This window comes from Canis aureus, chromosome 16 (genome assembly GCF_053574225.1).
Source record: "Canis aureus isolate CA01 chromosome 16, VMU_Caureus_v.1.0, whole genome shotgun sequence".
Taxonomy (NCBI): domain Eukaryota; kingdom Metazoa; phylum Chordata; class Mammalia; order Carnivora; family Canidae; genus Canis; species Canis aureus.
In genome coordinates, this window is record NC_135626.1 from 59397403 (window position 1) to 59418173 (window position 20771).

The 20771-nt window shown below is 57.5% G+C and overlaps 1 protein-coding gene across 2 annotated transcripts in view; it reads left to right on the forward strand.

The window, feature by feature from the left end:
- The first annotated feature begins 649 nt into the window (after positions 1-649).
- MGAT5B (alpha-1,6-mannosylglycoprotein 6-beta-N-acetylglucosaminyltransferase B) overlaps positions 650-20771 on the forward strand; it is a 70624-nt gene continuing 50502 nt past the window's right edge. The window contains exons 1-3 of one of the 2 annotated variants that reach the window (XM_077854376.1): positions 650-821; positions 4588-4700; positions 12991-13138. In XM_077854376.1, the coding sequence (XP_077710502.1) occupies positions 754-821; positions 4588-4700; positions 12991-13138 (329 nt within the window). In that variant the 5' untranslated portion in view covers positions 650-753. The remainder of the gene's footprint in view (positions 822-4587; positions 4701-12990; positions 13139-20771) is intronic. The other variant, XM_077854377.1, reaches the window with a different exon arrangement.

Here is a 20771-nt window from a genome sequence, read left to right on the forward strand (position 1 = left end):
CGCTGCGGGGCCGCAGCCGCGAGGTGGCGCCGGCGCCACGAGGAAGCGCCGCGGCCGCTCCCGGGCCGCCCCAGCCGCCGCTCGGCCGCCTCCTCCGAGGAACAATGCGGCGCCTCCCGGCGTAGCGCGGCGCGGGGCCGGCCGCCCGCCTCCCTCCCTCCCTCCCTCCCTCCCTCCCGCCTCCCTCCCGCCTCCCGAGCGCGGGCCGCCGGGCGAGCGGGCGGCAGAGCGGCGCGGGGCCCTCGCCGAGAGCCATGGGCGCGGCGCGCTGCGGGGCCGGGGAGCGGCGCGGCCCGGAGGCGCGGGGGGCCGGGGCGCGGGCGCGGGCGCGGGGCCGCCTGTAGCCGGCACCGAGGGCGCGGGCCGGGGATGAGGGCGCCCGCGGCGGGGAGCCCGTCTGCGCGCCGCGGCGCCGTCCCGCCCAGCGAGCGAGCCCCAGCAGGCAGACGCGCGGCCGGCGGTCGGGGGGCGCGCCGCCCCCGGGCCCCAGGGAGGTGAGGCGGGAGGGCGGACACGCAGAGACGGCCGCCCGCGCCCTCGCCCCCGCCCCCGCCCCCCGCAGCCGCGCCGCTCCTCCTCCCCGCCCGCCCAGGCCGCCCGGACCCGCGCCCCCCGCCCCGCCCCGCCCCGCCCCGCCGGCCCCGGCCTCGGCCTCGGCCCGCAGCGGGTTCGCGGCTCCCACGCGGCGGGAGCGGGGCCCGGGACGGTGCGTCCGGCCTCGCCCGCGGCCCGCCGCCCAGACAAGTTTGCACGATGATCACAGTCAACCCGGATGGGAAGATAATGGTCAGAAGATGCCTGGTCACCCTGAGACCCTTTCGGTAAAGTTCCCTCCCCGTCGGCGCGGGCAGGTCCTTTCCTCCGAGGGGGCGCGGGGTAGGTAGGGGCGGGCGAGGTCACCCCCACCCCCCAGGTGCCTGTCCCGGTGGCCGAGGGGGCGGTTCGCGTTCGACCCTTGTGATGGCCGGTGGGGCCGCGGGAGGGACGGAGCCAAGGTTCGGGTTCGGGGTGCGTGTGCGCGCGCGAGCAGCCCAGACACGTCCCGAGTTGGTCTAGCGGGGAGAGGACTCGGGATGCGAGGGTGGGAAGGGGGACAGAGGCACCCAGGCTGTGATCCTGAGCCCGGGAAGTCGCCTCGGCCAGGGCGCCCCTTTCCTGCCCCTCGGGGGCCTCCCCACTTTGCAGACGCCCCACCCCCGGGGCGAAGTTAGGGCGCCGAGCAGGGCGGCACCCCCACCGGCCGCCGCGAGCCCTGGGTTGAGTCCTGCACCCGCGCCGCCCCGTTGCCCCCGCCCTCTGCTCGCACCCCCTCCTCCCCACGGGGTGCGGGCCTGGCTCCAAGGGAAGGTCCCGAGATTGGAGCAAAGATCACCCCCCCCCCCCCCCCCGCCTGCCCCTCGGCTGGGAATTGGACCCTCGGTGCAGGCCGTGGGGAGTTGGTGGCCCGGGAGGCGCTGTGGAGCACAGGGCAGCAGAGCCCGGACCTCCGGGAACCTTGGGGCAGGATGAAAGTGAGGACCGACTCCGGCACCCCAACCTCCGGCGGCCAAGGCCAGGCAGGGCTGGGGCCAGGCAGGGCTGGCTTGTCCGCTGACCCCAGTCCAGGGACCCCCAGAGCCCGGCGGGACCGGGGCAGCTCCCTCCTCTCCCTGGAGCCCGCCAAGCCCGCCTGCTGCCCCGGTCCGGGAGGAGATGCTAAGTGATGTGTGCCTGGCAGGGTGCTGGGCAGCAGGCAGAGGGCACCCAGGGAGGGGCGGGGGTCGCACTCCGGATGCGGCCACAGGTGGGGTGTGGATGCCACTGTGCTCCGCTTGAGAAGGAACTGGGCAGACAGAGGCCCCCCCCAAAGGCTTGGGCTGCCAGAGGGAGCAGGTGTTGAGCCACTGCCCCTGCCAGGCCCTGGCTGATCCCCCTCCCAGCCCCTGACCAGGAGACCCTGGTGTCTCCGGGCCTCCCAGCACCTCCTCGGTGGGCCTGCCTGCTGTGTGGAGCTGAGGAGACCGCTTTCCCGACGGCAGGGCTCAGGATGGACCACCGCCTCCGGAGGACGTGGGAAGGGAGGATCGTAGAGCTGGCGGTGCCAAGAGTAGGGCCTTGGGCAGGCGACAGGGAGGTGGCTGGAGCCCCGACAGAGGGTTCCCGTGGGAAGCAGGTGGGGAAGCAGGGGGGTAAGCAGGCGTCTCTGGAAAAGGCCTTACTCCTCCAGGGAAATCCTCGAATCCCTGGCTGATGCTGACCGGTCAGAGGGTCCCCTTCCCGTGTGGAGCCCGCCGTCCACGTCAGGGGAGGACCAGCCAACTGACCGAGCTGTGGCTGGACATTTTCTGGTGCAATTGGAGGCGGCGGGAGCCAGCACCACGGACAGCGCCCGCTCCCCGCGCTGCGTCCCTCTGGGGTCCTGGTTCTTTCAGGCTCTTATCTGAAGGCGGGATTCTGAGGTGGGATTGCATAGGTTCCCCTGCCCTCAAGTTGTGTATCTTCACCTAGGGTCTCCCTAGGCTGCCCAGAGACCCACAGCCACCAGTGGAGTCTTTGTGTCCCCTTCAGATGGAGGGGGGCTGGCCTCCAACCACAGCACCTCTACTTGTTAGTTTTTAACTAACAGGGGGCCCTGTTCCTTCTCTTTTCCCAGAGCCTCTGGCAGGACCCTTATTCTGTAGTTGCTCCTGGAATGTTGCCTCAATAGATACATGGGGGACGGAACCATTTTAACTCGAATCTGCTCTAAATGGCCCTAGGATTGACGTCTGGCAGAGAAGTTTGTCGATGATGTGTGTTGAGGACTTCAGATTCTGGCCTAAAAGTATAGATCCCTTTCTCATAACAGGTGTTCGGACCCTGTGGCCCAGGCCTCTAGCTCTAAATATGATTCCATAGCTGCAGAGGAGGTTTGGGGACGTGAGGGACAATAAATTTGAGGCTTCTGTCCTTGTCGTCAAGCTGGGAGGACAAAGAGCTGATTCCCTCAGGATCTTCCTGGGTGTGCAACCACCGGCCTCCTCCACCGTTTCTCTGGCTGCTGTCCTGAGACCAGCCTAGCTTCATCTTGGGATCCCAGGGCCCCAGCCCCGAGCTTGGTGGAATTCAGTGAGAGGTCCCTCGGAGGTGAGGGAGCAGTGTCTCTCGTGCAGTCTCTCCTGTCCTCGCTGTCATCTCCTGGGGAAGCCCTCACTGCTTTCTCTACTTTGGGGTTCAGCACCCTCTCTGATTTAATCTCTAACAGTTTCATTTAAATACGGGGTGAGAATTTTTATTGTGCTTTTATTTTCTTTTGCAATTGTGTGTTTTCTTTAATGGGCCAAGTTTTAATTAAATACTGCTCTGCCAGCTTCAAATAATGAAGATTAAAATGCATAAAGCAAGTCTTGCGTGGAGATAAAAATGAATGTGGGGTTGAGGGTGGTGGGGGGAGGTGGGAGTGCTGGAGGCCTCTAGCATGACTTGTGGGGCTCTGTGGGGTGAGGCTGGCTCCACAGGAGATGGGCTTCTTCATCCTGACCAGGGCGAAGGGCTCCCCATTCAGCCCTGCCAGTTCTGCAAGTCCTCTGATACATCCAAGGTTCCAGAACAGCTCCCCAAAGCTGGGCTGGTTAGCTCAGTTCTCCTGTTTGGGACCCAGAACCTAGTATGAAAGCAGTAGGAGCCTGGGGTTCCCTGCTGTCTCCATGGAGCTACTCCCGTGCCTGGCACCTGGGAAATAATCAACTATGTGTTGAAGGAATGAGCAAGAGTCCTGTTTGGGCCAGTGCCCCAGATGACACCCCATGCACAGGGGTCCACTCACTCTGACCAGTCCAGTGCTGACAACTATTGTGTGCCTGCCTGGTGAAGATGTGAGTTAGGCAGAGTCTGGGCACGGAATGTGGCCACATGGCCACACGGCCCTGCGGTTGCAGATCTTACCCTCTGGTAGGGATGGGGGCACATGCCACACCCCCTCGAACATGATAAGGAGGTGTTCAAGCCAACTCATGACTGATTGTGGTGGCAAGACCTGTGAGCACAGCGCTGAGCCGGGCCCAGGTGATTGATGGGATCCAGGTGGGTTTTGTCTGGACCAATTCCTTGCCCTCTGGCTGGCACCAGCTCCTGCTGTTTCCATCCATACCAGTGCTTCTCAAACTTTAGCATGTATCAGAATTGCCTGGAGAGCTTGTTAATACGCGGTGCTTGTGCCACCCCCAGAGTGTCTGATTTGGCAAGCCCAAGATTGGAGCCCAAGATTTTGCATTTCTAACAATTCCGAGGTGATGCCGGTGCTGCTGGTCTGGGGAATCACACACTGAGGACCTCTGCTCATGAGCCAGGCTCTCTCTGAAGGCTAGAACTTGCCTGAGCTATGCCTGTGTCATTGTCCCTTGGGGTTTTGTGTGAGGCTCACGGCCAGCCCCTTGTAGTCGAGCTTTCTTTATTCTGTAGCGATGAGGGACGTGGTCCAGGAGCTCAGCCCTGGATCTCTTGTTCCCACATCCATCCCTTCCATCCTCACTCCCTCACCCATTCCTTTGTACAGAGCCCTTGCTGGTTGGGGGTGGGGAAAGGGCATTCCAGTGACCTGTTTCTGACCTGCCTTGTTGCTCTCCACAGGCTCTTTGTCCTGGGCATCGGCTTCTTCTCACTCTGCTTCCTGATGACGTCTTTGGGAGGCCAGTTCTCTGCCCGGCGCCCGGGGGACTCCCCCTTCACCATCCGCACAGAAGGTATCTTGGTGGGGAAAGGGGAGTCAGGAGTGGATGCAGGTGTTTGTGGGTTGAGGAGAAGGAGGCCTCTGAACCAAGCGACTCAAGGAACTCTCTGGGACTCTGTCCCAGGGATCCTGGCCACCTCATCAATGGATGTGTGAATGGAGAGGGGCCTTGGCTTAGGCTGTGTGACCTTGAATGGTGCTTTGCCTTTGGTCCTGGCTATGATCATCAGGCTACTTCTGGCCAACTGTCAGTCCAGGGAAGAGCCTTGAGTCAGGGCTTCCCAGGCATCAGAAGACGCTGCTTGAGTGGCTTCTTTCTCTGTGTGTGTGTTGGGGTGAGTGTTTCTGAATACTTGTCCCTCTGAGACACACCCACTCTGTGCTTTTGATTCAGGCTGTGGCCACAGCCAAGGGGGCAGAGGGGAAAGTCAGAGGGCAGTCCTGGCCATGGGCTCACATGTCTTATTTCTGAGCTTTTGGGACACAGTTCAGACCTTTGTGGCTCCTTGCCCACATGACACTTGTGAGGCGGTGGAAAGGGGTTCAGAGCATGGGCTTTGGGGGCCAGATGGACCTGGTTTGTACCCTGGTTCATTACCTACCAGCTGTGTGCCCTTGGCCAAGTCACTTAACTCATTCACAGAGAAGAAAAGTAATGACCATCTTCAGGCATGGGATTGAATGAGCTCCCAGCAGGTGGTATGGAGGGGTTCAGACCTAGGAGACCTCCTAAAAGATGGGCCCTCCTCCCTTCTCTTTCTACTCAGTGAAGAATGGCAAATGGTGCAGAGTCCTGGTCAGTGTGTCGTGGGGGCTCTTCTGGTAACAGTGGGAAGGAGGACCCCAGGGTAGTGGGGCAGCTGAGGCAAATAGGGTTTCTGGAGCTCTTCAGCAGGCTGGCTCGATGGGCTTTCTCCTACTGCTCTGGGGAAGTCTCTGTTTGAAGTCCACTTTCTCAAACCCCCAGAGCTCGGCTGTGTGGCTCCCCTGTTCCCAATGGCAAATATACCGTCAAATAGAATGGGCTGTCACCTAGGGTGGATGCTCTGAGGGGCACTTGTTCTGCCATCTGGCATCTCATCATTGGGTTTATTCCTTTGGTTTCACATGTACTCTAAACTTGCAAAGCTCCTGGCAGCAATTTCACATTTATTAGTCATTCAAGCCTACATGTAAATGAACGTATCCCACCTCTGACTCGCAGAGATGCTTTGGTCTCTGAGCTCCTGTTTTCTCCTCTGATAAATGGGGATAATACCTGTGTGCCCAGGGTTGTCACGTATGGTGTTGCTATAACACATATGAAGGGGCTTGAGCAGCATCTGGCAAATAGGACAAGCTCCATCAATATTTGTTGTATGTATTCAGTCTGAGATGGGGACACTGCAGAAAAGGCTGTTTTAGGGAAGAGGGCGGAGGAGATGCGGGGATTTCTGCACAGGAGATGGGTGTGCATTGAGGCTAGAAGAGAGGGTGGGCCGGTTGTGGAGGTGCACTTTCGAGGAAGCTCAGGGAGGGATACTGGAGGTCATGGTGGGGGGATGATGGGGATGTGGAGAGTACGGAGATGGGTTGTAGGGAGCGATACTCAAGCTACCTGGTTGCCACTCCTGCAAATGGGATGTGTCTGCGTGGGTGACTGCTACGGGGAGCTTAAGGAAGCTGGACCTTCGGAAAGGTCAGGGATCCAAGAGATGGGAACTGGGGGCTGGAAGAGGAGTGTGGTTCTGGTTCTTGCTCATCTCCCTGGCATGACCTTGTGGGAGCCCAGCCGTGCCATGCATTGGGCATTTCTGTCTGGAGAGGTGGTAGGAGTCCAACTCCAACCAGATCTGCGTCTTAGTGGTGGGCAGAGCCCTAAAGGGAAGGGGACTTGCCCAAGGTCATGCAATTAGATTAGAGGCATGTGTGTGTCTGTGTGTGTGCGTGTGCACACAGTCATGCACACGCTTAAGCTTTCTTTTTTTTTAAAGATTTTATTTATTTACTTATGAGAGACACACACACAGAGAGAGAGAGAGAGAGAGAGAGAGGCAGAGACACAGGCAGAGGGAGAAGCAGGCTCCATGCAGGGAGCCCGACGTGGGACTCTATCCCGGGTCTCCAGGATCAGGCCCTGGGCTGAAGGCGGCGCTAAACCACTGAGCCACCCAGGCTGCCCCACGCTTAAGCTTTCCATTGGAGCGTAATATCCATAAACTGAATGCATCCATGCAACCAGCATCAAGATCAAGAAACAGAATGTGATCAGCCCCCAGAAGTGCCCTCGTGCCTCCTCCCACCCATTACTTCCCCAGGGATGTCAGGACCCTGACTTCTCATAGCACAGGGTTTTGCCTGTTTTTCAGACTTTATGAGAATGGAATCACATAGTGGATATGGTTTTGTGTATGTCTTTTTTTCCCTCCCATTATTACATCTGGGAGAGTCATCCGTGTCATGGTGTGTGGTTGTAGACATTTGTCTTCACTGCTGTGGTGTGAATTCCATTGTGTGAACGCACCACATGATGTTTATCTCTCTAACTGGTGGTGGACATTGGGTTGCTTCCAGTTTGGGGCTGTGTGGATAGTGCTGCTGGGAACGTTCTGGTACCTGTCTTCTGGAGGACACATGTAGGCATCGCGGTTGGGTACACACAGGGCGAGGTTGCTGGGTCTCCTGTCTGTTGTGACATCAGTTCTCAGAGCAAGTTCAGCCAAGTCAAAGCCTTTTCACATTTCCTGAGCCCCTGGGCTGGAGGCTAGGCACCTAAAATGTGGAACTAAAGATGAGGAGGAGGGGACGGATGAGGAGGGAGGCCTCAGAGCTCTGGAAAACTGACCGGCTCGATTCATATCCCAATTCTCCTTGTCCCTCCCCGTTTCTTTCATGCCATTGGATTAAGTTGATTCTTTTGGAAAGACCCAAAGCAGGGACTTGGAGGAGCCCCAAGTTTACACTGTGGGTTTAAAATCCTGATCCTGCAAAACACACCTCCTCAAAAGACACCCCCACACTGTGCCTGGAGGCGCCCTGCAGGAAGCGGCCCTGCAGGAAACCTAGGAGGTGCCAGCGTTTCTGCCTAGGAGCCACCTGAGCCATGCACTGGGGCTGGAAGGGGGGCAGGCGGGAGGGGCCTGGGAGGGATCCTGGAGGTCATGGAAGGGGGTTGGGTGTTTGCATTGCAGGGGCATCCCCGTGTCTGTGCAGCCCTGGGGCAGAATCTGGAGAAGGAAACTCAGGAAGGCAGTGCCATTTAGGGAAAAAATAAAAATCCTTGCTTTGGTCAACAAAACCATGTGAGCACACAAGCGGGAGACAGCCTGTCCTGTCCTGGCCTGTCAAGCCTGTCGGAGAAGGAGGTCCCCCCAGGATGAGGCTGGGGAGGGGTGAGGAGAAGAAGGAGTGTTCTCTAAAACGAGGAGGGCCCTACTGGAGACTCTGTGGGCTGTGGTCTCTCGGAAGAGGCTCTGGGCTCCCCTCTGGGCCAGTTTATATTTTGTGATGAAGTTCTCTAGTTTGGGGATCATGTCCTTCTAGTTCTGAGCACTCATCTTAAGATTCAGGAGGGGGAAGGAGGCTGGCAGGAAGCACTTCATGGAGAAGTCTAACCTAATTCCCTCTTGCTGCAGGTGGGCCTGACTTGAGCCTTGGGGGAGGGTTTTTTGCGTGCTCCCTGCAGACCCCAGCCCCTCCTCCCTGCCTCCTGGCTCCACTTCCCCTCTCCTGTCCTAAGGAGGATGTGCTTCCCTCCTAGGGACAGTGGCGGTGGGGGGTGAAGTTGTAGCTGAGGCCTCTCCGCTAATGCTGCTGTGGCTGCAGATTCCTCAAGCGTGTGTGGCTGGCTGTTCTCCGCTGTTCCCCAGCTCTCTATCTTGTCTTGAAGAAGTAGAGGCCAGAGGCTGTCTCTGGGGAGAGGCCTGGAGGCAGAAGGGCCTTGGTTCAGCTGCCTGTAGCCGCCCTGAGGTTACCCTGTGGCTTGGCCCTGCTAGACCTTCCTGCCCCGCAGCTGGGATTCGATCCTAGGGAATATCAGAAAAATATTTCCCTGCTCCGTGGCTGTCTCTGGCCTTGGACCTGGGTGCCAGGAGCCCTTCCTCGCAGAGGCTGGTGATGGCTGGGGGACCCAGGGCCTGCCCTTGTCTCCTCTGGGCCACCCAGAGCCCAGAGCTCCGGGGGCCTCAGCTGGTTTCTGCGGGGCGGCTGTGTGTGGAGGGACAAGTGTACTCGTGTCTCCAGCTGTGCAAACACGAAGTCACAGTCTCTGTCTCAAGGGCCGGGGGGGGGGGGGGTCTCTTATCTGGCGAGGTGGGGGCTCCTTCAGTTTCGAGGGACCGGGAGAAGGGGTTGGGGTGGGGATAAGAAAGGAGGACAAGGCGGGGACAGGGAGGATGGGAGAGACAGATACAGAAACCGTGTGCTTTTGGGGGGGAGGGAAGGGAAGGGGACGAAGAGAAGGGAGGGGAGCGGAGAGCAGGGGAGGGGAGAGAAGGGAAGGGGAGGAGACAGGAGGGGAGGGGTGGGGAGGGGCCTGGGTGGTTACTAAAGCACCTCTGTCTGTGACCCTGAGAAGCCATTTGTATCTCTCGCATCCCGCATCCCCACGTTCCTTATTTATATGGAAATATGGGGGACCGCGTGTGAGGCTGGAGACGGATGTCGCTGGGCCTTCACATTAAATACATTTCAATTGAGCCCACACCCGGAGCGGAGCAGTGAGGTGACTCAGGGCAAGCTGGCAGGAGCTTGCTAGGCTGCCAGTCCCCGGGTGGGTGGGGGCAGCCAGGGAGCCGCCCCCCCACCCCCCACCCCAAGTGGTGGGGAGCTTCCAGTGTGTGCCACCTTCAGGCAGCAGGGCCCGCCTGGAGCCCCGGGTCTGGGTCCAGTGTGATGGATGCGTCCTTAGGGACCCATCTAGGAGGGGCCATGTGTCTCCTTAGCCACATCCCTAAGCCCTGCGGTCTTCTGGGGTCACTCTTTCCGTTGACATTAAGGAATTGGCTAATCCTTCCTATGAGGCGCCATCCAGAGCCCCCCATCTCCAAGGACTCTCTGGGGGAGGGGCTTAGGTCTCCCCGGCCCCCTCTTGGTCTGATCTGCTTCTGTGAATTATCCCGCTCCTGCGTGCGGCACTGACCTAGTGGGAAGGGCACCCGCTCCCCTGAGCCCCTGCCCAGAGTAGGGTGACGGCGTGGGGGCTGGGACCGTTGCTTGGGCACAGCAAGCGGATGACAGTTCCTTCTGGCCTCCCAGCAGCTGGAGCTCCCCCCCTCACCCCACATCACCCCTCTGGCTGCCCTGCTGCCCCCGCCTCTGAGCCCCTGGGCCTCCTTCTGTCTCCTCTTCTCCCAGACCTAACGAGGAATCTCCAGTCTCCTTCCTACTTGAATATGCAGAGTCATTTAGCTTTCTCTTTGTCTCACTGCTCTGGGCACCTCACTCCTCTGCTCTGGCCCACCCAGGGTGTAGGAAAACAGAACTGAGCTCTCTCCCTAAGGGGATTGTGGCAGCTTCTAGAGCAACAGTTCTTGCCTCTCCTGGTACCCTAATCTCGAGAAGCAGGTTGCAAGCACCAAGCCAGGAGTCCCAGCCCACAGAACCTCAGGGTGCAGTAAGTCTGACACCCTCATTTTACAGGAGGAGAAATTAAGGCCCAGAGAAGGACACCGACATGCCCACCCATCCCATGCCCATGTGGCTGGTGATGGAGCAGGTGGAGGGTGGGCTTTGTTACCCCCACCCAGCCTGTCCCAAGCCACGGGGCTGCCCCAGCTCTGCTTGGCTCCTGGGGTCCTGCAGCTCTTGGCCAGATGGTGCAGTTTTTCCAGGAGGGGCTCAGGCAGCGAGGAGGAGCAAAGGAAGTTTGAGATGAGCTCAGACACAGGGGCAGCAGTGTGACAGGGCAGGGTGCCAGGCCTGAGGCATTCCGGGGAGCAGAGCACTGCTCCAGGAGGCGTGATGTGGGCTCAGTGTCGCTGGGGCGCCGCATCTGCACAAGGGAGCTGCTGCCCGGGCTCTGTGGTCCAGGTGGCCCTGGGTGCCCTGGCCAGGTCATGGTTGGAGGGCCTTGGTTAACAGGCTCTGACTTAGGGTGTCCCCAGCTGTGGTCTCTCTCCTTGGTTTTATCCCATGCTTTTGGGGGAAGGGGCCACCCCAGCCTGAGCTGTGAGCATTGGCTCATCAGGGCTGCCCAGGGAGGTCGGGCAGGCTGTGCACTGCACAACTCCAGGAGTAGGTAGCAAGCAGTAGCCCGGTCAGATCATCTGATGTTCCCCTATTTTTCTAGCTGAGATGATGGGAACCTTCCCCTTGTTCTACTCTGTGCTCCAAGCACCAGTTGAAAGTCAGGTATTACATTTGGATGGATGATGGGCTTGGGTAGGAGGGTGGGGGGTCTCAGGGATGAGAATGATTTAAAAGACCCACCATCACCCCAGCTCTGTGGAGTTGAAAAGAGAGCGGGAGCTATTTATATCTTCTTGGATTGATTGACTAACCCATGGAGTACTGAGTGAGTGGGGTGGAGCAGAGCGGGGGGGAGAAACCTGCTTCGCTTGACACAGTGGTGAAATTTCCCAATCCCAACTGGTTTGTTAAAAACCCACCCAGTTTTCTGGGAAGGCGAAGTGGGAAGGCTGCTCGTTACTTCGCAACTGGTGTGGAGATGGGGTAAAGGCAGTTTTTCTTTCTTTCCTTCCTCTAGATGTGCATTTTTCACCAACACCCCACCCCGAGCCTTCTCATTCTCAGGCGACTCCGTGTGTGTGAGCATGCGTGTGCGCCTTGGCCCCCCTCTTTAGCTCTGTCCTAAGGTTGGAGCAGCCCCTCCTCCAGCCTCTTCTCTTCTCCCCACCTCTGCCCCTGGTTCCCTGCCATGCTCTGTTCCGCCCCCTCCTGGCTCTGTGACCATGGATGGCAGATGGGACCCGGTACTGTTGAGTTGGGGACACCGAAGCTGATAGTGTTGCCATGACTGTCCCTTGGCCACATGGCCACATGGATGGGGGTGGCAGAGGCAGGTGAGAGCCTCTCTGAGCTCCCTGGGCCCTGGCCCTTTCTTTCCTGAGAAGCACATGCTGCTGGTGCCCCAGCCCTTGGCCTTCGGGATTTCCATGCTCATGTGCAGACTTGCACCTGCTGGTTTCCCCAGTGTGGTGTCTTACCCTCTCTGGGCCACCTCCCACTCCCTGACCAAGATTTCCTATAGCTCCCAAATAAACGACTTGCCCTCCAACCCTTGTCTTGAGGTTTGCTTCTGGGAAACCCAACCCAGGGCCCTCCTGCGCCCTGGAAGCCCCTGGAAGCGTTCAGGTCTCCGTGACTTGGCTCATTTGCTGTGAGAGGTTCAGAGCCAGCCCTTGGGGGTTTTGGGGAGCCAAGTTGGGGATTGCAGAGCCTGGAACCTGAGTATCTGTAGACCTCTGGAGGGGCTGTTAAAACCTTCACGTGACTTGATTGAAAAGAAAGGCAGGAACCACTCTCCCCTCCAGCATGTGTGGCCCCAAAAAGCGGGAATCACTAGAAGGGAAATCTTGGGGAAGCCCAGCTGGTTAATGGGATCTTGGTTGAAGTGCCTTGTTTTCATTTAATTTTATTCTTCACAACGTCTCCCTTGCCCCTCAGCCCAGGAGTGGATCCTCGGGAACCTGAAAGCCAGCTGAGAGTCGGGACAAATTCACGATGGTCTCCTATGGCGGGTTCTGGGATTGTGGAGTGGGGCAGGGGTCTGCTCGGGCCCCGAGCCCCTTGAACACGGGCTCACAATGTCTCCTGTACATGCACACCACGTGGGGGGCAAGCAGAGTGCAGGTTCCTGGGCGGTCCTAGAGGTGTGAATCAGCCGATCGAGACTAGGGCCTGAGAATCTGGATTTTAACAGCCTGGCCAGGAGATTCAGGCATGGAGTGGCTGGTTGACTGCACTTTCGAGAGGCCTGATCTACAAGATCTGTCTGGAACTCGGTGCTGGGGGCCCTGGGGTTCCGCACCCCCACCCCTGGCCTTCTCCTGTTTTTTCACAGACTTGGGATTAGGTCTAAAGCTCCATTTTGCAGGTAACCAAACAGAGGCCCAGAGGCATTAGGATGATTTCCGTGTCCCCCAGCTGGTAGGGAGCAGAGTCGGCCCAGGGCTCTGTACCCCCACACAACGAAGTGAGGGGATTTCCTGTCCTACAGGGGTGAGGGGTGGGGTGGGCTCACTCTCCTGCCCAACTCCTTTGCCTGGGAAAGTGCGCGTGGGGCTGGAGTCTGAGCCACCAGGTGGCTTCAGGTGGCCTGCAGGCTGCGGCTGAGCCTGACAGCGCCCGCGCTCTGTCTGCAGTGTTGGGTGGGCCCGAGTCCCGCGGCGTCCTCCGCAAGATGAGCGACCTGCTGGAGCTGATGGTGAAGCGAATGGACACGCTGGCCAGACTGGAGAACAGCAGTGAGCTGCACCGGGCTGCTGGCAACGGGCACCTTGCTGTGGACAGGTAAGGGGTCCGCGGGGGCGGGGGGGTGGCGGCGCGGACCAGGCTGCGTGCCGGGCACTGGGGCGCAGCCTCAATGTGCACTCCCGGAGCTGGCGGGGGCACTCTTGGTCAGCCCCCTTCTCTGCTAACCCGGACGAAACTTAGAAGCATGCAGAAGCCACACAGTAATACAACCCAGAGCTCATTTCCACTCCCGGATTTTACAGCTGCTAACGTTTTGTCATATCGATGGCCTGACGTCCTTTTTCCTTTTTAATAAAAATCACAGATGAAAGCTGGAGGGCCCTTTACCTGCCTCCCCATGGAGACAAGTGCCTTCCTGAGTTAGGTATCAGTGCTTCCAGTCCACGGTAACCGTTTGCGTAGACGTATTTTTATACGCACACGCTGTCAATACGCGGCGTGTGGCGTTTGCCGGCCGCACACGAGTGGCATCCCGCGGGGCATTTCCTCCACCTGCTTCTCTCACTCAACCTGGCACCTTTGAGCTTTGTCCACGTGGATTGTCACATGTGGATGTGCATGTGGATGGGATGACCCCAGTGGTGGTTACCTGTCCTCTGCCGACGGGCCTGGACCATTTTTGCCTTGGTTTATTCATTCTAAATATTCCCCTACGGAGCCTGGAATGTCCAGAGGCCTCCTTCCAGGTAGCTTAGGAGCGGCCCCCCGGAGCCCACGCTGTGAAACCGAATCGTGTGTGTTAGGTGCGTAAGTGATCTGGAACCCAGAGGCGGAGGGAGTGTGAAATCAGGCCCATCCGGATGGGGGGTGTTGGCCCTCAGACTGTGGAGGGAGGTGCTTGCTGCCCACCTGTCCCAGGCAGACGAGCGCCCCCTGATCTCTTTTCAACACTGAGGTTCTTTGTGAGGTGGATTTGCTCGATGCTCTTCTAACTGCTAAAAACTAAGTTTGAAACCCACACTTGACACAACTTCGGAAAAGCTATATATCTTGGCCAGTGTGATTTGCTGAAAGCGTCCTGCTGCTGAAAACTATAGTTGCGATCCACACTTCTAGACAATTTGTAGGAAAGCGGTAGCTCAGCCAATACGTGAAATGTAAAAGCCAAGGCTCCAGGGATTTCCTGTTTGGAGTTTGGCAGAGTCAAAGTTAGAGTGCTGGCGGTCAGTCCTGGTTATGGGGGGGCCCCCGGCGGCTGCAGGAAGGGGTGTGTGTGACGGACCCCTCCTTTGGACCGCTGTGGGGTCCTTTGCCCCGTAGCCCGCCTAGGCTGGGCTGCTGGCCACGGCGCCCACCTCACACTGGTCTTGCTGATCGAATGTCCTGGATGCCCAGTCGGGTCATCTGGTGTCGGCGTGCCTACTGCATATTCAGTAGCATTTATGGACAGCTCACCGGGTGCCCGGCATCGTCCTTACCGCGTCCCCTCAGTGGTGGTGTCAGCCCCACTTTATGGGTGCTTCAATCTCCGTCACATTGAGGAGGACACCGAGGCACAGAGAAAATCAGGAAGTCACCCTGAGGTACGCAGCTGTTTGGGAGCTGGCCTGGCTCTGGGCCTTGACCAGCGAATGCCGGAGCCCATGCTTTTTCTTCCTTCCTTCCTTCCTTCCTTCCTTCCTTCCTTCCTTCCTTCCTTCCTTCCTTCTTTCTTTCTTTCTTTCTTTCTTTCTTTCTTTCTTTCTCTTTCTTCTTTCTCCTTCTTCTTTTTCTTCTTCTTCTCTTCTTTTTAAGATTTTTTACTTATTTATTTGAGAGAGAGCACATGAGAGAGAGAGGGAGAAGCAGACTCCCCGTTGAGCAGGGAGCCCGATGCAGGGCCCGATCCCAGGATCCCAGGATCAGGACCTGAGCTGAAGGCAGATGCTTCACTGACTGAGCCCCCCAGGCGCCCCTCAGAGCCCACGTTTCTCACCACTGCGCACTTGGTAGCCATTCATTAAACATGGGGCTGTGTGCGGGTTAGTTTTTATTCCTTTGCAAGACTTTTCATATCAAGTAACTCACAGCTCAGGGGAAGAGTATCTATCCTTCATCAGATCTCTGTCTTGATTTTTTTTTTTTTTTTTTTTTTTGGTTTGGAAAACGTAGGCATTTAAATGACAGTCCTGGAGTCTGGGATTACACGTGATGGTAGTGCAAGGAGCCTGCCACAGTGCTTGGCTCCTGAGTGGGCTGCGTGGCCATGTGCTGGGTGCCCAGTTGGATGCCCTCTCGCCAACCTGGGATCAGTATCTGACAGAGCAAACGAAACGGATCCACTCACGAAACATGTTTTGGTCCTACTGAGCGCCTGGCCCTGCTGCTGGTGCTGGGGCCTCAGTGTTGAGCCCTTGTCCTCACTCCTATGGGAGGAGACGGGTAGCAACCAAGAAACAGAAATAAGTGAGACTATGTCGGATACTGATGCATGCTCTGAAGGGTTAGGGGTGGGTGCCGAGGAAGGATCTATTTACTCAGGGTGGTCTAGGAAGTCTCTACTGAGTTGGTGATAGTTAAGCTTAATTCTGAATAATGGGAAGGAGCTGGGAGTAGAGAATTTGAAGTAGAGAGGGCAACAAGTACAAAGGCCCTGGGGTAAGAATAAGCTTGGTATGTTGGAAGAAAAGAACCGGTAAGAAAGCTGACATGGCAAAGCATGCTGAGGGACAGGAGAGGCCAACAGGGCAGGTGGCATGGAGCTTTGTGGTATTTGGGACATTCTTCTGAGACGTGTGGGAGTTTGTCCGAGAGCTCACAACCCCAGGGGGGATAGGATCTGGCTTTTTTTTTTTTTTTTTTAAAGAGTTCCAACTGCTGTGTGGAAAAGGGAAGCAGGGGAGCTGGTGGCAAAAATGGGGAGAGGGAGGTTAAGGTGAGTTCCCGCTGGGGCACAAGATCCTTTTCTGCTGTGTGTGCGTGGAGTGCATCTTCTCTAATCCAGCCCCACTCCCATGTCATCCTTTCCCCGTTCCTGTCTGCCGCCAGCTGTGCTGCCTCCCCTCTGGACTGCTGACCCAGCCTCTGTCCACGGGGCTGTGCATCAGGGTGAGGGCAGAGGACCAGCCTGGCCCTCCCTCCGCTGAGCAGCCTGCTGTGGGTGGCAGGGCAGAGGGTCAGGTCGCCTGCCTTTTGGGGGCAGGACGGGGTGGGGGAGCCACTGTCAGCTCCTTCAACGTCTCTCTGGTTTCCTCCAGTCCTGGCTTCTCCCTCCCTCCCCTGCCCTGCCCTTCCTCTCCTCCTAGGAGGGAGTAGTCCGTGCCACCTCCTAGCTCCATCCCGGGAAATAGCAACAATCCATCAAGACCAGCAGAGCCCATCAAACCCCATAGGCAGAGCCATAAATTTCAGGGACATTGTTGCTTCTGGTTTCAGGGGACAGAAATGGTGGGTGTGTCCAGGACATGCGGGGGTGTGGGGGGGCGGGCTGCTTGCTCATGTCTCCCCTCTGCACAAACACTGCAGCCCCTGCCCCACCTTAACCCCCTAAACCGACCCACCTGGGCCAGACAGGTGGGAGTCCTGCGGACCTGCATGCTGCTGTGTCTCCAGCAAACTCTGTTCATCTCACTTCGAAATGATCTGTGGCCTGAATAGCCCCCCACTGTACTCCTGCCCTGCTGGAAGCTTCTGGACTGTTGCCTCCCACCCGTGTCCTCAGGGAAAGCAAATTTGCTTTTTTAGCCTAGGAAAACCTAATTAGGGGTTATTTGCAGATTTGCTGCAAATGGCATCATATTATGTATCCTAAAGCCAAACAGTAATGATCTCTGAATTTCCCAGAAGGCTTCTCTGCCACAGCAAAGACGACCAACATTCCGGGCTGTTTTCATTCGAGTCAAATACGAGGCCGTATCTGCTGGACCTGTACCGTGTGTGGCGTCCGGGCCGGGGTTTCTAGAATGGGTGGAGCAGGCACAGGGGAACCAAAATTGGAGCCCTGTTCTCAGAGTGGCCCTGCTGGGGGTGGGGGAGCAACTGGCCCCCGGCCGTGCGCGCAGCTGGAGTCAGGACCGCAGGGCTGGGTTGGAAGCGCCAGGAGCCCACTGCAGGTGAGCCCTGCAGTGAGGGGCAGACTCGGGCCTGGGACTCAGCCTTGACCCTTCTGTCTCTCACTTGTATCCAGCCCATCGGCAATCTGTCCCCACCCTCCGAGTGTGCCCAGAATCCCAGCTCTCCCCTTTGCCCACCGCCCTTGCCCTCCTCCGACTGTTTATTTTAAAGAGAGATTATTTTAAAATACTAATTTGGTCAAGAGCCGCCTCTGTTCCCCACCTCCCCCAAGCTCCCAGTCACTCACCAGTGGCCTGTGACCCCCATGTGCCCAGCCCTGCTATCTTCCCACTTGCTCCCTGGGCTTCAGCCCACCAGCCTCCTCTCTATTCCTGTCGCACAGTGGTCTGTCTCCCTCTGGCCACAGGGCCTTTGCACAGGCCATGCCCTCTGCCTGGAATGCTCTTTCCTCAGATCTAGCCAGGTGAAAGAATTCATTTTCTCCCTCCTCTTCCTCCAGTTTTTACTCAAATGTCACCAATGAGTCCTTCCCTGGGGACCTATTTCAAATTGTACCCAGCCTCCCAGATTCCACCTCACCCTGTGTATTTTCATGATTTGCTTGTTCACTGTCTGTCTCCCAAGCTGGAACGTATGCTCCGTGAGGGCAGAGATTTTGTCTGTCTCATTTCTGGATCCCAGGGTTCAATAAGTACTTGCTGGAGGAAGGAAGGAGAGGCGGGGTGCTGTGGGCGCCCTTGGTGCTCTGTTACGTGTGAATCTGGGGACTTGGGCGTGTGGACTGTGTGCGACAGGACAGGGAGACAGAAGCCAGGTGTGTCCTGGCCACCCCCACCCTGGACGAGTTCCCATTCTGGACCCTGAGGAGTCGGCCCGCCTGGGAATGCCCGGTCACCGCCTTGTGGCCTGTAACGACCTGGTCGTTTCATGCTGGGAATCTGCTCAGGAGAAGAATCTTCACTTAGGAACATGTTTCTGAACATCTTGGTCATTGACTCCTTTTGTATTTTTATTTTTTTATTTCAATTTTCAAAAGATTTTATTTATTTATTCATGAGAGACACAGAGGAAAAGGCAGAGACACAGGCAGAGGGAGAAGCAGGCTCCCTGCAGGGAGCCCAATGCAGGACTCGATCCCAGGACCCCGGGATCATGCCCTGAGCCACAGGCAGATGTGCAACCACTGAGCCACCCAGGCGTCCCAATACCTTTTTTATAATGTCAAAAAGTTTGAGCAATGTGGTGCCTGGCTGGCTCAGTCGGTGGAGTGTGCAAATGTTGATCTCGGGATTGTGAGTTCGAGCCCTGTGTTGGGTGTAGAGATGACTTAAAATAAAATCTTGCCAAAACCTACAAAGTTTGAGCAACAATTTAAATGTCCACCGGCGAGGGCACAGCACGCAGACCGTGGTGCCTCTGCTGGGTGCGGCTTATGCTGCCATCAAACAGGAGGTTGACAGGGACATGTGGGGATTTTAGTGATAAGTGACAATGTGAAGAGGAGGTTATATAATAATGAACAGAGTTGGATTACCAGTGTGCAGAAATCAATAAAAATAAAGTAACAATAAACAGCAGATCAAGATTCTTGTTTGTGGGTAAAGAGATGAAGGGTTTTTCAGTTTTTTTTAAAAAAAAAAAAACCTCAAAAATGCTTCTAGACATTCTCGGCCACCTACAGCCTGAGCGAGGAGCCTCGGGGGTCTGCGTGCGTGTGGGGGTCAGGTGAGGGGACCCAAAATCTGGGAAGACAACTTTGGGGGCTTCTTTCAAAGGGTTGCCTTAGGGCACCTGGGGGCTCAATTCAACGTCCGCTTTCGGCTCAGGTCATGATCTCTGCGGGGGTGGGGGGGCTTGGGATCAAGGCCTGTGTCGGGCTCTCTGCTCGCTTAGCGGCAAGTCGGCTTCCCCCCTCCCTCTTCATCTCCCTCTGTGATCTCTCTCTCACTCTCTCTCGAATAAATAAATAAAATCTGTAAAGAATAAATAAATAAAAGGCTTACCCCACCTATGGCCCTGACAGGACAGCCTCCCGGTGGATGAGATCCGGGCGCTTGTCTGGCCCCAAGGCTGGAGGGAGGCCGGACTGGGTGGGAAGGGACGCAGGTAGCTGGGTGACAAGGTCAGGGCAGGAACCTAGCAAACGTGAGGATAAGTGTGAACGGGTTAAGCATCCTAACAAAGACAAAGGTTCTCAACCTCGTTTGCTGTGGGTAAGATGGGCAAGGTACACCTCTACAGTAGGATCTCAATGGGTCTTAAATAAAAGATACATAGGGGATTTTTTAAAAAAAATCCTCCGGGTAAAAGCCAGGTCCTGGGGTGTAGGAGTGGGAGCTGGACTCGGGCTCCTGTGTCCCCCAGTCCAGCTTCCACACCCTGGCCTTGCTGTGTGAATGGGGCACCGATCCCTTCGCCCAGTGTGGAAACCACACACCGCTCGACGCTGACTGCGCTCCTGTCAATGGTGGGGAGATTATCCATCCGTCTGTCTGTCTGTCTATCTACCATAAATGCACATATATTTCTTGATGCAAGAGAGACAAATGCTCTCTGCTCTTGCTTGAGGAGGGGTTGGCAGGTCCTCAGTGTCGTCCGGACCCCCCCACAGCATCCGGGGCTCTGGATGGGGGTGACTGGGGCCAGAGAAGCCAAGGAGGAGACTGAACCCTGGGCAGGGGTTCCTTACATCCCATGCGGTGTGTGAGAGACGGGGGGACAGACGGACAGTCACAGAGCAGCTCCCGGTCCGTGACGCTCGTGTCTCTGGCCATACATGTCTGTGCGTCTCGGTCAGTGTGCGTGTGGGCCCCCGTGTGCAGAGTCTCCCCGTGTTTTAAAAGGAAAGCGGCTGGTTTGATAATAAAATAACAACTCCCAGCCAGCGTGCCGGCCAGCTGCGCGGAATCGATACTCTGTTAATTGAATGCAATCCTCATAAATCATGGGAGGAACATGAAATTAAACCTCCTTCCCCGGGCGGGCGTCCGGGAGAGCTTGTTCAAGGGGCCAGGGAATGAGGGCCAAGTGGGTGACTGCCTCAGGGGCTGAGGGGAGGGGCTGGGGCCTTCGGGGGCCTCTTGGGGGCCTGGCCTGATGGGATGGATGCTGGAGCTGGGCCCAAGGGGAAGTGGCCGCGGGGCCCTGACCCCAGGTGGTAGAGGGAACAGAGCATCCTGTGACCGGCTGCCTTTTTGGGGGACAGAGGCAGGCTGCCAGGGGGCTCCCGGAGGCCACTGGTGCTTGGGCAGGAGGGGCTGGTGGTCCGTCTGTGGGTGCAAGATAAGGGGTGCTTGGGCAGGAGAACTTTGGATACCATGGATACCAGAGCCTCTCCGAGTGGCTCCCCGGGGGTGGGGAGTGGGCTGACCAGAGGCCTGGCTTGGCCTTCTTTTACTTCTCAAGTAAGAAACGACTGGTGGGATGCCTGGTGCTTAGTAGGTGTGCAGAAATCACAGGGCCACGCGTCTCGAGCTCTGGGTGTGCTTCACTGTTTTGCAAACGCTGCAGGAAGGAGCAAGGTCTGGCGCAGAGAGCCAGGGTCTGAGTCCCTTGCCCCATTCCCAGCCCAAAAGCAACCTCGGGGACGTCACTGATGTCATTTTGTCTTTTCCTGGCCAGTTTCCCCTCCGTGCAGTAAGAGGCAGGGCTGGCAGGGCTCTGAGGTGTGCTACTT